At 41.9% G+C, this 15,362-nt stretch overlaps 1 protein-coding gene across 1 annotated transcript; it reads right to left on the bottom strand.

The window, feature by feature from the left end:
- Positions 1-3,605: 3,605 nt before the first annotated feature.
- Positions 3,606-12,861, bottom strand: LOC124035994 (aquaporin-3-like). Its single transcript, XM_046350016.1, has 6 exons — positions 12,657-12,861; positions 5,570-5,696; positions 5,243-5,380; positions 4,976-5,091; positions 4,658-4,875; positions 3,606-4,387 (listed from the first exon to the last, which is right to left on the bottom strand). Exons 1-6 carry the CDS (start codon positions 12,762-12,764, stop codon positions 4,198-4,200), a joined length of 897 nt encoding a protein of 298 aa, XP_046205972.1. The 5' UTR covers positions 12,765-12,861; the 3' UTR covers positions 3,606-4,197.
- Positions 12,862-15,362: the final 2,501 nt, after the last annotated feature.

Below are 15,362 nucleotides of genomic sequence, written 5' to 3'. Positions count from 1 at the left end.
ATGTTGAAGAATAGCCGTAGGCGGCTACATTGCGTAAGTGGTCAGTGGTCAGTGGTCACCTGATGCCCCCAGAGAGATTCTCCGTAAAATACAGAGGTAGCCATTATTCCAATCGGTCCTACTGAAAAACGAATTGTCCCGAATTGTTATATTATCAAATAGATATTTGAAAAACACCTTGAGGATTGATTATAAACAACGTTTGCCATGTTTCTGTCGATATTATGGAGCTAATTTGGAATATTTTTCACGGTTTCGTGACTGCAATTCCCGGGCGATTTCTCAGCCAAACGTGAAGAACAAATGGAGCTATTTCGACTACAAAAATAATATTTTTGGAAAAAAGGAACATTTGCCATCTAACTGGGAGTCTCGTGAGTGAAAACATCCGAAGCTCCTCAAAGGTAAACAATTTAATTTGATTGCTTTTCTGATTTCCGTGACCAAGTTACCTGCTACTAGCTGGACAAAATGCTATGCTAGGCTATCGATAAGCTTAATGCTTGTCTAGCTTTGGCTGTAAAGCATATTTTGAAAATCTGAAAAATCTGAGATGTCAGGGTGATCAACAAAAGCCTGTGTCTCAATATATTTCATTTGTGATTTTCATGAATAGGAATATTTTCTCGGGATATGTATGTCCATGGCGTTAAGCTAATTAGTGTCAGGCGATGATTACGCATGTGGGATGGGGAGTCAGTAGAGGATTTATTGAAGGGCAAATCCACATATGAAACAATAACAAACCGGTCAATTATAACCACTCTCAGATGAATAGACAGAGCTATCCATTATATAAAAAGTATAGTTTTAACCATGTTACAAACATTGGAGTGAAACAAACTTATGTTTTGGGTTCTCATGGAGTGTGACAGTTGAACTAAGCTCATGAGACAGTTGAACTAAGCTCATGAGGCATTTATAAGTTATATTCTTCAAGTATCATGGATATATATATATATATATATATATATATATATATATATATATATATATATATATATATATATATATATATATATATATATATATACAGTACCAGTCAAAAGTTTTGACACACCTACTCATTCAAGGATTTTTCTTTATTTTTACTATTTCTACATTGTAGAATAATAATAAGGCATCAAAACTATGAAAAAAGACACACGGATGATCAGTAGCATACAGACAGCTCAGAAAAATACTTTGTTTAAAATGTAATCTGCCACCTTATGATAATATCATGATATTTGTGTATCAATTATGATGCCATGATATATACCACATGTATTGAGGATGTGTGTTATGATCCCATGTACTGTGTTGCAATTTGGATGTAATATTCTAGTCATGTTAGTGCAGTGCATTGAGATGTGTGATTGACAACAGTCAGAATGACACCCTCGGTTAAAAGGATAATTGGACAGGTAAAAGGTAAAGAGGTATGCAGAAAACACACACACACATAGATATACACAGTACCAGTCAAAAGTTTTGACACAGCTACTCATTCAAGGGTTTTTCTTTATTTTTACTATTTTCTACATTGTATAATTATAGTGAAGACATCAAACCTATGAAATAACACCTATGGAATCATGTAGTAACCAAAAAAGTGTTTAACAAATCAAAATATATTTTATATATTTGAGATTATTCAAAGTAGCCACCCTTTGCGTTGATGACAGCTTTGCACATGCTTGGCATTCTCTCAACCAGCTTCACCTGGAATGCTTTTCCAACAGTCTTGAAGTACAGTTCCCGCTCAGCCCAGTCAAAACTGTTCGCTGCTCTGGCCCCCCCAATGGTGGAACAAACTCCCTCACGACGCCAGGACAGCGGAGTCAATCACCACCTTCCGGAGACACCTGAAACCCCACCTCTTTAAGGAATACCTAGGATAGGATAAGTAATCCTTCTCACCCCCCCCCCCCTTTAAGATTTAGATGCACTATTGTAAAGTGACTGTTCTACTGGATGTCATAAGGTGAATGCACCAATTTGTAAGTCGCTCTGGATAAGAGCGTCTGCTAAATGACTTAAATGTAAATGTAAATGTAAGGAGTTCCCACATATGCTGGTGGGGATGCTGGTTGGTTTTGAGGCTCATAACATCTCTTACTTTAGGGCGTCCTTTGGGTTGATGTTGGTCAGTTTGACTCTCTCCTCTTGGCTCTTCCTGTCGCGAACCTCTCCCTCCTGATGGAAGCCAACCATCAGCTGATAGACCACCACACCAATGATGGCGTCCAGGAACGAGGCAAAGATGAGCACCAGGAACCAGCACTTATTTGAGCTGTTCTTGCCGTAATATGGACTTGGCCTTTCACCAAATAGGGCTATCTTCTGTATACCACTCCTACCTTGTCACAACACAACTGATTGGCTCAAGCACATTAAGAAGGAGTGAAATTCCAAAATTCACTTTTAACATGGAATGCAATTTCAATGCATTCCATGTGACTACCTAATGAAGCTGGTTGAGAGAATGCCAAACGTGTGCAGAGCTGTCATCAAGGCAAAGGGTGGCTACTTTGAAGAATCTCAAATATATTTGGATTTGTTTAACACTTTTTTGGTTACTACATGATTCCATATGTGTTATTTCATAGTTTTGATGTCTTCATTATTATTTTACAACATAGAAAATAGTAAAAATAAAGAAAAATCCTTGAATAAGTAGGTGTGTCCAAACTTTTGACTGGTACATTTACAGTTTTTTGGGGTCCCTTACATGTAATGACATGTAATCCGTTACTCCCCAACCCTGTATATATATACACACATATTACGGACACCGACATTGCTCATCCTAATATTTATATATTTCTTACTTCCATTATTTTACTTTTAGAGTTGTGTGTATTATTAGATATTACTGCACTGTTGGAACTATGAACACAAGCATTTCGCTACACCCACAATAACATCTGCTAAACAACATTTTTCAAACACCTGAAACAGCTTTTTCCTGCAATCTAGAGGCATAATCATTATGCCTAATTCTATGTAAAATTATATTATAAAAAATATGTATATTGTTCTGCATAGGTTATTTAAGTATACCTCTTTACCTGTTCAATTGCCATTTTAATGAATGATGCTCATTGATTCCTTAGAACTTTTATGCCTTAGGAGTTTAGTACAACTGCCACACTGGTATATAGTATTATAACCCTAAAGACTAGCAACCTTGTCGGCAGGCATGCCGGCTAAGATAGACAAGCTACTCTAACTTGATTGATAGCCTGAAATGGCTTGGTAGCTAGTTATGGGGCTAGGAGATTGGGAACCTTTCTAGCTGGCTAGCTAAAGCAAGTTAATACAATTGCTATGTGGCTAGTATTACAGAGATTAATTAATTCATCAAGAAGAAATCAATAGGTTACATAGCTTGATCAAATTAATTTATAATCAAGTCCTGCCCCTCACCTGCAGCTGAAATCAAATCTGTGTGTGTCACTCAACATTCCCCTCTCCTCCTCCACTGACGATACTGTCTGCAGACACTAGAGTATATAGCATCCTGCCAAGCATATCTTTGCGCCATGGTGCACCTTGGACGCAAACGCTTACTAGGGAGAAACACACTGACAGATCTTTTTATAAATAATTCTGATAAAACGTGGGCTTAAAAATTAAGTTTAGTCATGAATAAAAAATAAAGTATAAACATCTTATGACATGAGGCCTCTGGTTGACATTAAAATTCATGGACTCACTAAAACGTACATATTTCATTTGATCGGGACACATGTACTATCTGTCCACAGCATATAAATACAACGGAATCATTCAAACGCTATGTTAGTATAAAACATCAAATACGGTCCAAACAGAAGAGATAAAGACACTAGGCTATAAACTTGGATTATTTCCAAACATTTTGAATTAATATAATTCTGTGTTTGAGTGTTTACTTCCTCCCCTCTTACTTAAGGACACTATGCAGCTACAATGTAAGACAAAGGACGCCTGGAGATAGATATACTGTTGCAACATTATAGAGAAAGATTGAGGTCCATAATGTGTGTGCGTACTGTAGTTGTCTCCTTACAGACTAACAGACACACAGCTGTCAGAGTTAAGAGTGAAAAGGGACCCACCGGCCCTCGAGGAGACCATACTGTACCCCACTGAGGCTGAGTTTAGGGGTATAGGATGCTGGTAGTGGTAGTGGTAGTGGTGGAGAATGGAGGACGCTGGAGGTTTTGAGGCTCATAACATCTCTTCCTTTAGGGCGTCCTTTGAGTTGATGTTGGTCAGTTTAACGCTCTCTTCCTGGCTCTTCCTGTCACGAACCTCTCCCTCCTGATGAAAGCCAACCATCAGCTGATAGACCACCACACCAATGATGGCGCCCAGGAATGGGGCGAAGATGGGCACCAGGAACCAGCACTGGTTGGCACTGAGAGAAAGAGAGCGAGAGAGTGAGAGAGAGACATATCCAAGAAGTTGTGCGAGAGAGAAGATTCTTTCTTAATCTTTGCCTCCTCTGCTTTTACCCGTTTGATCCATCGTCACCATCTCCCATTTTGTTTCATCGTTATATCAATAATGTACAGACCTCTAACCAGGAAATGGAAACCGTGTGGTAGAATACATGTGAAGAGGGCATAGAGGTGAAGAGAGAACCAGATGCATGCAGAGAGTGAAAGAGGATTGTGGGAGGACTCACGTGAAGACCTCGGTGCCCCAGCCTGCCAGAGCGGTAAAGAGGCGTGGCCCCAGGTCCCTGGCAGGGTTGACAGCGTAGCCAGAGTTGAAGCCCATGGACAGGCCGATGACCAGCACTACAAAGCCCACCGTGAAGGCCTCCAGGCCCTGGGGAATGGGATTGTTATGGGGGTCCACGATGGCCAGGATACAGACGATCAATGCTGCAGTGCCAATCGTCTGTGATAGAGATACCTCCATTAACATGGAGAATTCCGAATATAGTTCTAATTCCTGATCCAACCAGTTTGGGGGTTGTATGCGGAAGAACGGGGCTTACCTGGTCGAAGAAGCCGTTGACCAATGTGAGATGTTTGCCAGGGTAGGTGGCGAAGATGCCAGCGGTGGCGTTGGGCCCGGTAACAATGAGTTCTCCAGCATAGTTCAACAGAGCATCTGAGAGGAGAACACACACACATTATGATATAACATCAACTGTAACGAGGTGTTACGCTATACACAGATTCAACCTTAAGTTAAGACTTTTTAAAGAGTTGACTCCGACAGATGCTTTCCTGTCCATCCATGGACATTTCCGAGGACTCACCATAGTACAGACCAAAGATGATCCCGGAACCCAGGAAAGCTCCCAGTGTCTGGAAGACGAAGTAGACTGGGAACTTTCTCCAGCGATCTCTCCCAAGCAGGCAGAGGGCAAAGGTTACTGCCGGATTGAGATGGCCTCCTAGGAAAAAAATACATGTTGACAGATTGTTAACATTAAAGCGGGACAGACATTTAGAGACATGACTTAGAGACATGACTCAGCCTTGGAATAACTCATGGTAAAAAAATCCGTTCAAGGAGAACCTCTACACCTAAACATGTTGGTGAGGTAATTCATCTGCATGTATTGCTGATATGAGGTTTGTACCTGATACCTGGCCACAGACCAGGATCCCTAGGGTGGCAGCGAAGCCGAAAGCAAAGTTGACAGTTAGGAACATGCCATGAGATCCTCCACTAAGCACCAGTTGAGCCACTGCACCACAACCAAACATCTGTCAAGAGAGGGAAGAAACAAAAAGAAATAACATGGGTACCAACAAACAATGATCATCAACATTGCCTGTAAAAAAAGGTTGTAAAGACTGCATATGAGGAGTGTGTTTAAAGCCAGAGCAGAGCCAAACATTTACTCATTGCTATGTAAACACACATACAGTTAACATACAGTGCCTTGCAAAAGTATTCATCCCTCTAGGAGTTTTTTCCTATTTTGTTGCATTAGAACCTGTAATTTAAATGGATTATTATTTGGATTTCGTGTAATGGACATACATAAAACAGTCCCTATTGGTGAAGTAAAAAAATGGAAAAGAAATTGTTTCAATTAATATGATTTTTTTTTAAATGGAAAAGTGGTGCGTGTATATGTCTTCACCCACTTTGCTATGAAGCCCTTCAGTAAGATCTGGTGCATCCAATTACCTTCAGAAGTCACATAATTAGTTAAATAAAGTCCACCTGTGTGCAATCTAAGTATCACATGATCACATCATTTATACACCTGTTCTGAAAAGCCCCAGAGTCTGCAACACCTCTAAGCAAGCGGCACCACCAAGCAAGCGGCACCATGAAGACCAGGGAGCTCTCCAAACAGGTCAGGGACAACGTTGTGGAGAAGTACAGATCAGAGTTGGGTTCTAAAAAATATCTGAAACTTTGAACATCCCACGGAGCACCATAAAATTGACTATTAAAAAATTGAAAGAAAATGGCACCACAACACCTGCCAAGAGAGGGAAAAACTCAAGGACCTGCCAAGGAGGGCATTAATCAGAGGGCAACAAAGAGACCAAAGATAACCCTGAAGGAGTTGCAAAGCTCCACAGCGGACATTGGAGTATCTGTCCATAGGACCACTTTAAGTCGTACACTCCACAGAGCTGGGCTTTAGAGTGTCCAGAAAAAAATAAGCAAACACGTTTGGTCTTCGTCAAAAGGCATGTGGGAGAATCCCCAAATATATGGAAGAAGGTACTCTGGTCAGATGAGACTAATATTGAGCTTTTTGGCCATTAAGGAAAACGTTAGTCTGGCGCAAACCCAACACCTCTCATCACCCCGAGAACACCACAGTGAAGCATGGTGGTGGCAGCCTCATGCTGTGGGGATGTTTTTCATTGTCAGGGACTGGGAAACTGGTCAGCATTGAAAAAATGATAGATGGTGCTAAATACAGGGAAATTCTTGAGCGAAACCCGTTTCAGTCTTCCAGAGATTTGAGACTGGGGCTGAGGTTCACCTTCCAGCAGAACAATGACCCTAAGCATACTGCTAAAGCAACACTCCGAGTGGTTTAAGGGGAAACATTTAAATGTCTTTGAATGGCCTAGTCAAAGCCCAGACCTCAATCCAATTGAGAATCTGTGGTATGATTTAAAGATTGCTGTACATCAGCAGAACCCATCCAACTTGAAGAAGCTGGAGTAGATTTGCCTCGAAGAATGGAGAAAAATCCCAGTGGCTAGTATTGTCTTATTTCTTGTTGTTTCACAATAAACAAATATTTTGCATCTTCAAAGAGGTCGGCATGTTGTGTAAATCAAATGATACAACCCCCCCCCAAAAAAATCTCTCTTAATTCCTGGTTGTAAGGCAACAAAATAGGAAAAATGCCAATGGGGGTGAATACTTTCGCAAGCCACTCTAGAGATCACTCAAGAGGCTTTGTCAGTATACATGTTAAACAAATGGATATCCTCGATGTATTACTTTTCATCCCTGTAGGTATGTGCAGGTCAGAAAGGGTATACAATGATTATCAGTGAAACTGGTCGCCATGATGATTTAAATGGGCTCTATTGTGTATTAACAGGTATGAGGGGAGGAAATTGTGAAATTGTTGTCCGTGTTGAGATTTGATGGTCCCAGGCCAAATGATGGGCATTTTTCAGATACCGATGTATCTGATAGAAACAAGTGTACTACATATTTCCGCCCTGATATAAATATGCTGGCAGGAAACACCGTGTTTTATATGCTCTAGAATGGAAACAAGGATTGATGCAGTGAGAAGAAGTCCGTTTCGGGAGCTGCTGTCATGGTCGTGAATTAGCTATAGAGTTGCCAAGGTGGTCATACCACATTGTGTGTTTGCACGCCGACTTGTATATACGTGCACGTGTGTGTGTGTGTGTGTGTGTGTGTCCATTACTATGGGGATAACAGTAGTGTGTGGCATGTGCTGAAACAGCCTGTCGCAAGGCCCCCTGAAGCAGATGCATTGATCTCAGACCACAGGGCACATTGGTTGAGATGAGCTGCAAGGAACTGTCGTCTCGACAGAAGGCTTGGCATCTAGCGGGTGGTTTAACATCGCTGGGGTCAGTGTAAACTCTGGCTCCTGATTAGCCCCGCGGGCCTCATGCTTCCAATTGGCTGGGAAAATACAACTCTTAATACAAATCTTCAGAGGGGCCCATCTTTAGTTAGGCATGAAGTTAAATGTCAAAGGGATCTTAATGTCAGAAGCATCTGATAACATGTCAGTATGGAGCCAAATGCCAACTGAATTAGCCTGATCAAATTCCACCAAAAGGTTATTCACTAAGATTCATGACGCCGTAAGAAATGCCTTTAAAAGACGGCATCTAACAGGATAATAACCTAAATTAAATCACAGCTCTCTAAGTGGCCTGGTGGTGATAGTGGCAGCACGTCATGACAGCATTACGCCATGACATTACATGAATACATTGCACACTGACTCCCCCAGACTGTCAGGCAGTTCATGCTGTGTCCTCATTCTGAGTGTCTACCGCTACACCTGGTCACTCATGCGTTCCCTTTTAGTGAGCAGCAATGGAGGGAGGGAAGAGGGAGAGGAAATGCCGCCAGTCTTTTGATGTCGCCAGTCTTTTCCAACATCCAGATATATTAAAACTGTTATTGGGACAAAAGGAAATGAAGAGGGAAGTGTGTGAATAAAATACTGTGTGAAGAAAGTCGTCAGACTTTTCCCAGTGGAGCATCACTCCTAGTAACATGGTACGGAAAGTCATGATTCGGGGTGGTAAAGCCATGGTTTCGTGTGGCAGCATGTGGTGCCTCATCCCTTCAATTTAAGCAAAGAATAGCTCACAATGACTCTTTCATATAAAGAGAAAGCGTATTGCTGTTGTTTTCTCCACCCATTAGCTCTTCGGTTTATGTAAGGACTGCATTGTTCCCTGGATGGTGCACATGCACAGCATCGCTGGGGCCAGAAGGACATGTGTCCAACCATCTGTCACACAGGTGACACGGGTAGTCCACTGGGAACAGTCTTCAGTTCAACTTTTAGTTTTGATTTACATTTGGTTACGTTGTCAACTCAGGTGAATTCAACACGAAATCAACAACTAATGTCACCATGTCATTGGATTTAGGTTCAAAGTTGTGTGAAAAAGCAACTTTAAAAAATGTACGTTACTTTTTGTAAATCCAAATCCTGCCATTGCTGAGATCTGTTCTCCATATGCAGGGGTATAGCTCTGTGCATGACAAACACACACGTACATAAACACACCCTGCCCAGTCCTTCGCCTCCCTTTACCTGAGTATCAGTCGAGAGCGCCTGACTGTTCACGCAGTCATTACATTACTCAGTCATTAGTATATCTTGACGACAGGTGACGTCTATATATGTCCTGGAGGGCGTGAATATATTTGGCATGTTCAGGTTTCACCCATTGCGCTGTTGCTGTCACTCCCAATACTGCAGTCCATGATTGACATAGCACTTATTAAATAGACATGCCACACCTGCTACTAGTGCCTTAGACATAGACATAACAGGTTTAATACACAGTGCTTTTCCATCCATGCTCCTGCTGGAGATTTACATCATTGTTCTATTAGCAGTGCAACGCCAGTCTACGTCCATTAACAATCTTATAATAAAATGGAACTTGTAACGACAAAACGCTTAACCGGTGCAACGAGTTTGATGCTTGTGTTACTTTTCCCACGCTGAAAGTTGGTCCTGTTTTAGCGAAACCAAATGCAAGGCCATTTCTAGATGGACGTCAATGGTAGAGGTCCTGACGCAGCGTGAGAGAATGTACTGCAATAACATTAGGCAATGAAGAAACGCTTTGTAAAACAGGTGTGAGAGAGCCTGTGACCGTGAGTAAAGACTGAGTCATCTCCCTAACAACTTTTTTCTCTCTGAGCAAAGAAAGTGAAACTTAACTGCCTAAAAAGCCTGCAGGTTGTTGGCTACACTGGCTGTATTATCTGGTAGGTGCTTAAAGTACTACTATCCATTTTCTTAAGTGGCCATTTACTGCTAGAGCAAGATAACAAAAACAAATTGCAGGGGTTGTTTAGTTTTTCTTGTTTGTTTATTTAACATGGCGGATGGCTAAGTTCTGTCAGTAACCGAGGGGAGATTTTATCTGTCAGTTCCATTAAAGACAATTTAAAGCTCTACACACACACACACACACACACACACACACACACACACACACACACACACACACACACACACACACACACACACACACACACACACACACACACACACACACACACACACACACACACACACACACACACACACAACAATCCAATTCAACAGATCGACAGATGGCAATTTCCCACCTGGACAAGAAGAGTACAAATGTGAGAATGCTGTTAATGGACTATAGCTCAGCATTCAACATAATAGTCCCCCTCCAAGCTACAAGTAGGCAGCAACACCTCTGGTCACACTGACCGGTCACACTGACCCTCAACACGGGGGGCCTCACTCACTTAGCCCTCTCCTGTACTCCCTTTTCACCCCACGACTGCGTGGCCACACATGACTCCAACACCATCACGATGACACAACGGTGGTAGCATGACAGCGATGAGACAGCCTACAGGGAGGTCAGAGACAACAATCTCTCCTTCAACATCAGCAAGACCAATGAGCTGAACGTGGACTACAGGAAACAGGAGGGGGCTCTGCCTCTTCCTCTAAGTAGTCAGGCATATCTTAGTTCTTTCGTTTATTATCTCTCCCTAACAAACAAGGTTCTAATGTCCAAACAATGGGGCGTAGCTAGCTAAAAGTGATGCGAGTAAAGACACTCCCCCTGGGGCAGGAAATAGACTTGGATTGATTACCAGGTGTGAACAAAACTGAACAGTAAACATAGAAGGTATTAAACGTTTGAAAATTTGACTTTTATTGCAAAAATACCTAGTCTCGAAGGGAATTCAACGTGGTCAGGCTCTTTGTGAGTATTTGTTAATGTTTTGGCTTGCGGGTGCAGCTTTGCTAACGTCGGTCTGTCTTATTACATTCATGATATCTGACGATGCTAATATGCTAACTCCAGGTTGTAACCAGAAGTAAATAATGGATTATTGTGGAATCTATCACCATGGGCCTTAAGACATGAATTATCCCTTTGACATGGACCACACACACCTGCATAGTCTTGAAGAGTGCCTCTTCCCCCTGAAGAGATTTGACATGGGACCTCAGATCCTCAAGAAGTTCTACAGCTGCACCATTGAGAGCATCTTGACAGGTTGCATCACCGCCTGGTATGGCAACTGCACCACCCTTGACCGCAAGGCTCTACAAAGGGTGGTGCGGATGGCCTAATACATCACTAGGGCCGAGCTCTCTGCCATCCAAGACTTTTATACCAGGCTGTGTCTAATAAAGACACAGAAAATTGCCAAAGACTTAATCATATCACAATCAACTTTTACCAGTTGAATGTAAATGATAGGAGACCGTCGGTGCTACTGTAAGGTCCCTCATACTAAATATTTTCGGTTCCAGGTGCGTAGGAGTCAAAATGAGAATACCGGAAGAGATCGAGACCCGCATGTTGCAGGAATAATTTAAAAGCTGAGGCTAAAAATACATTCAAATAAAAATGTTTATTTGAACATCATGTTGCCAAAATGTTTATAGTGTAAGTCCAACATGCTTGGAGACAGCTTCTATCAAGCAATTAGACTGTTGAATAGCTAATCAATGGCTACCCGTACTATCTGTATGGCCTTTCTGCCACCTGCACTGCACTGCACTGGCCATATCCACAGAAAGGAGAAAAGCTCAGGTAAAAAGTTAGAGGAAAACCCGGCAAAATCATCTGAAAACATAACTTTTTTTATAATGTGTTTTGACTTTGAAAATGTAGGGTAGGTTGTGTATATCGCTAGAGAAAATAAAATCTCATTTTTTTCCCTTTTTAAACTTCATTTTAAGGCAGACAAATGTGAAAGACTATTTCCTTAGGGACTGTAAACATGCACACCCCTCAAACACGACAGCAGGAGAGCACGGGGTTGCAAGGTGAATCCTGGATCATTATGCAGAGTAAAGATTATGTGTCCATGTTCTCATCAACAAGAGCAATCATATTTTCATACACACTCAAGGAGTGTAATTTATAGGTGCCTATGAGGCTCACATTCCCGACCCCAGAGAATTTGCAAAGGCTAGCAGTGCAAAGGATAGCAGTGCAAAGGATAGCACAAGCTGTAAAGCCATGCTGAGCTTATCTGATGGTGTTAAGAACGTAGAGTACGTTCACTCCACATCTAGCTTGAAATATTGCCGATGGAGCAACCCAATTAGTTCCTTTTGTATAACTCAAATGGTTGTTACGTTGTCAAGGAGGATGGTCACGTGTTTATGATCAGAGGAACACCGGTTCGAGACCGGTGTGGGGCCATGGAGGAAGATCTATTGTGAGCAGCTCACTAACGTTGGTTTCACTTACCAGTATCCATCACTCTCACATCTAGGCATAACAACAATAGTTGATACACAGGTTCTTGTTAATCGAATAGTATTTTGTCTGCAGGTTTGAATACGCACAAACTAATATTTCTTGTGGCAACGAATCATCACAGTGAAACATGCAATCTACTCATCTGAGAAAGGCTCGAGTGAGGATAACTTGAACATCGATTTGGTAAATTAGGATGTCAGTGAGGTGAAAAGATGGCAGAGCTCTTACCACCAGGATGAGGGTACCCAGACACTCTGCCATGGCCTGGCGCAGCAGCAAGTTACGGATCTGGAAAGTCTGTGCCAGCTTGTCCATTAATATCTTCTGTTTTCCCATGGTTCAGTGCTGCTCAGCTAACCTCCTGTATTATGACTGGGTGACAGCGGGTAGGTAGGTCCTACTGTGTGTGTGTGTGTGATGGCTAATGCAGTGGCCTCCTCTTATAGGACCTGGACCTCCTGTGATTCCTGCCAAAGCCAGCCCCCACTCTCCCTCTTCTCCCGTCCTCCGTCTCTCTCCGTTTCTCTTTCTCTCGTAACTCCCACATGCTCTGATCTTTCTCACTGATTCAAACTCAAACACACCCTCTCTCTGTCTGTCTCTCACTCTCTTCTCCTTTTCGTCCATCCTGTTTTATTCCTCTCTACCTGAAACTTTATCACCATGTATTTTTGCTGCTTTGTCTGGTTTGAATAGAGGAGTGAGTCATTATATCCCCATAACTGCTCAAAAGGTTTGCTTCTAACATTAATAACTTTTTTGTCTATTCTGTTGAGGCACTGGAGTACATTGCATTCCACTTGACTCTGACAGTATAGATAGCATTCACTTCTTGATCAAATATGATCTACCTTCATGTTTTTTTCTGTTATCTGCTATATCCAACATTGTATTTTATATTGCAACCAGTGTTGGAGAAGATACTCTGAAAATATAGTTACCAAGCTATCAATGACTTCACACTGGAAGAAGTAAACTTCACTAAAGTTACCTTTAAGAGGAATTATGAAGAAAAAGATCATTAAAGTTACTTAGAGAAAGTAGTTCACGATGCACAAACTACTTTGTCAAAAATCATCATATCTAAATCTGAAATGTCGTAGACTACAAATTGCAAGAACAGATCACTCTGGAGTCAGATGTTAACAGAATGTTAGTTCAGCCAATTAAAGACAAAAAGTGAGAATTAGGCACACAAAAAGTGTTTCAAGTGAGAATTAGGCAGGTCTGATATCAAAAAAGAAGACATTCTTGCCTACTTCACCCATATTTTATTTTTGGAAAAAAAAGTAGTGTTTGCTTCCAGTAGTTAGCTACATCACTACATGGGAAAAAAAGTGATTAACTACTGAAAACAATACCAAGACTACCACTACTAAATGTAGTTCACAACTCCCCAACACTGATTGTAACACGATAGAACATTTTGTTGTGAAGTAGCAAAGCACACAGAGTGAAAGTAGTCTACTTAAGTCAAGACTTCCCTAATATTAGAGGTTCTGCTCGCCTGAGTTGTGATACCTCATTATAAGCTGTAGACCATACCATTTACCACCACAAACAACTGATGCTGGCATTAAGACCACACTCAACAAGCTATATAGGGCCATAAGAAAACAAGAAAATGCTTACCCAGAGGCAGCACTCCTAGTGGCCAGTGATTTTAATGCAATAAAACTGAAATCTGTCTTACCTAATTTCTACCAGCATGTAACCCGTGTAAATAGAGGCAAAAAAACTTTTGCACCTTTTACTCCACACACAGAGACGCCTAAAAAGCTCTCCCTAGCCCTCCATTTGGTAAATCTGACCACAACTCTATCCCCGATTCCTGTTTACAAGCAAAAACTCAAACAAGAAGTACCCGTGAAATGCTCAATACATAAGTGGCCGGAGGAAGTGGATGCTAAGGTACAGGACTCTTTAACTAGCACAGACTGGAATATGTTCCGGGGTTCATCCGACGGCATAAAAGAGTTTACCACATCAGTCACCGGCTTCATTAATAGGTGCATGGTCCCAGTGATTTTAATGCAATAAAACTGAAATCTGTCTTACCTAATTTCTACCAGCATGAACTTGAAAAAACATCACACAGAAACTTACTGTTTACAACAAAAACCACAGTGACATACGTACATATCCCAACCAAAAGCCATGGATTACAGCCAAAATTTGCACTGAGCTAAGGGCGAGAGCTGCCGCTATCAAGGAGCGGGACACTAATCCAGACTCGTATAAGAAATCCTGTTACGCCCGCCGATGAACCATTAAACAGGTAAAGTGTCAATACAGGACTAAGACTGAATCCTACACTGGCTCTGGTGCTGGTCAGATGTGGTAGGGCTGGCAAACTATGATGGATTACAAAAGAAAACCCAGCCGCTAGCTGCCCAGTGATGCGAGCCTACCAGACAAGCTAAATGCCTTCTATGCTCGCTTCAAGGCAAGCAACACAGAATGATGCATTAGAGTACCAGCTGTTCTGGATGACTGTGTGATTACACTCTCCATAGACGATGTGAGTAAGACCTTTAAACAGGTTAACATTCACAAGGCCGCAGGGCCAGAAGGATTACCAGGACATGTCCAGCATGCGCCGATTACCAGGATTACCAGCATGCGCCGACCAGCTGGCAAGTTTCTAACCTGACATTTTCAACCTTTCCCTGACCCAGACTGGAATATCCACATTTCAAACAGAGCCTAGTCCCTGTGCCCAAGAACACCAAGGTAACCTGTCAAAATGACTATCGCCCCGTAGCACTCACATGTAAAGCCATGAAATGCTTTGAAAGGCTGGTCATGGCTCACAACACCATCATCCCAGACAGCCTCGACCCAACTTTAATTTCATACCGCCCCAACAGTTCAACAGATGATGCAATCTCTATTTTACTTCACACTGCTATTTTCCCACCTGGACAAAAGCAA

Source organism: Oncorhynchus gorbuscha, linkage group LG05 (assembly GCF_021184085.1).
Source record: "Oncorhynchus gorbuscha isolate QuinsamMale2020 ecotype Even-year linkage group LG05, OgorEven_v1.0, whole genome shotgun sequence".
Lineage (NCBI taxonomy): Eukaryota > Metazoa > Chordata > Actinopteri > Salmoniformes > Salmonidae > Oncorhynchus > Oncorhynchus gorbuscha.
The sequence above is the reverse complement of the archived record's forward strand: the minus strand, read 5'-3'. Positions and strand labels throughout refer to the sequence as shown.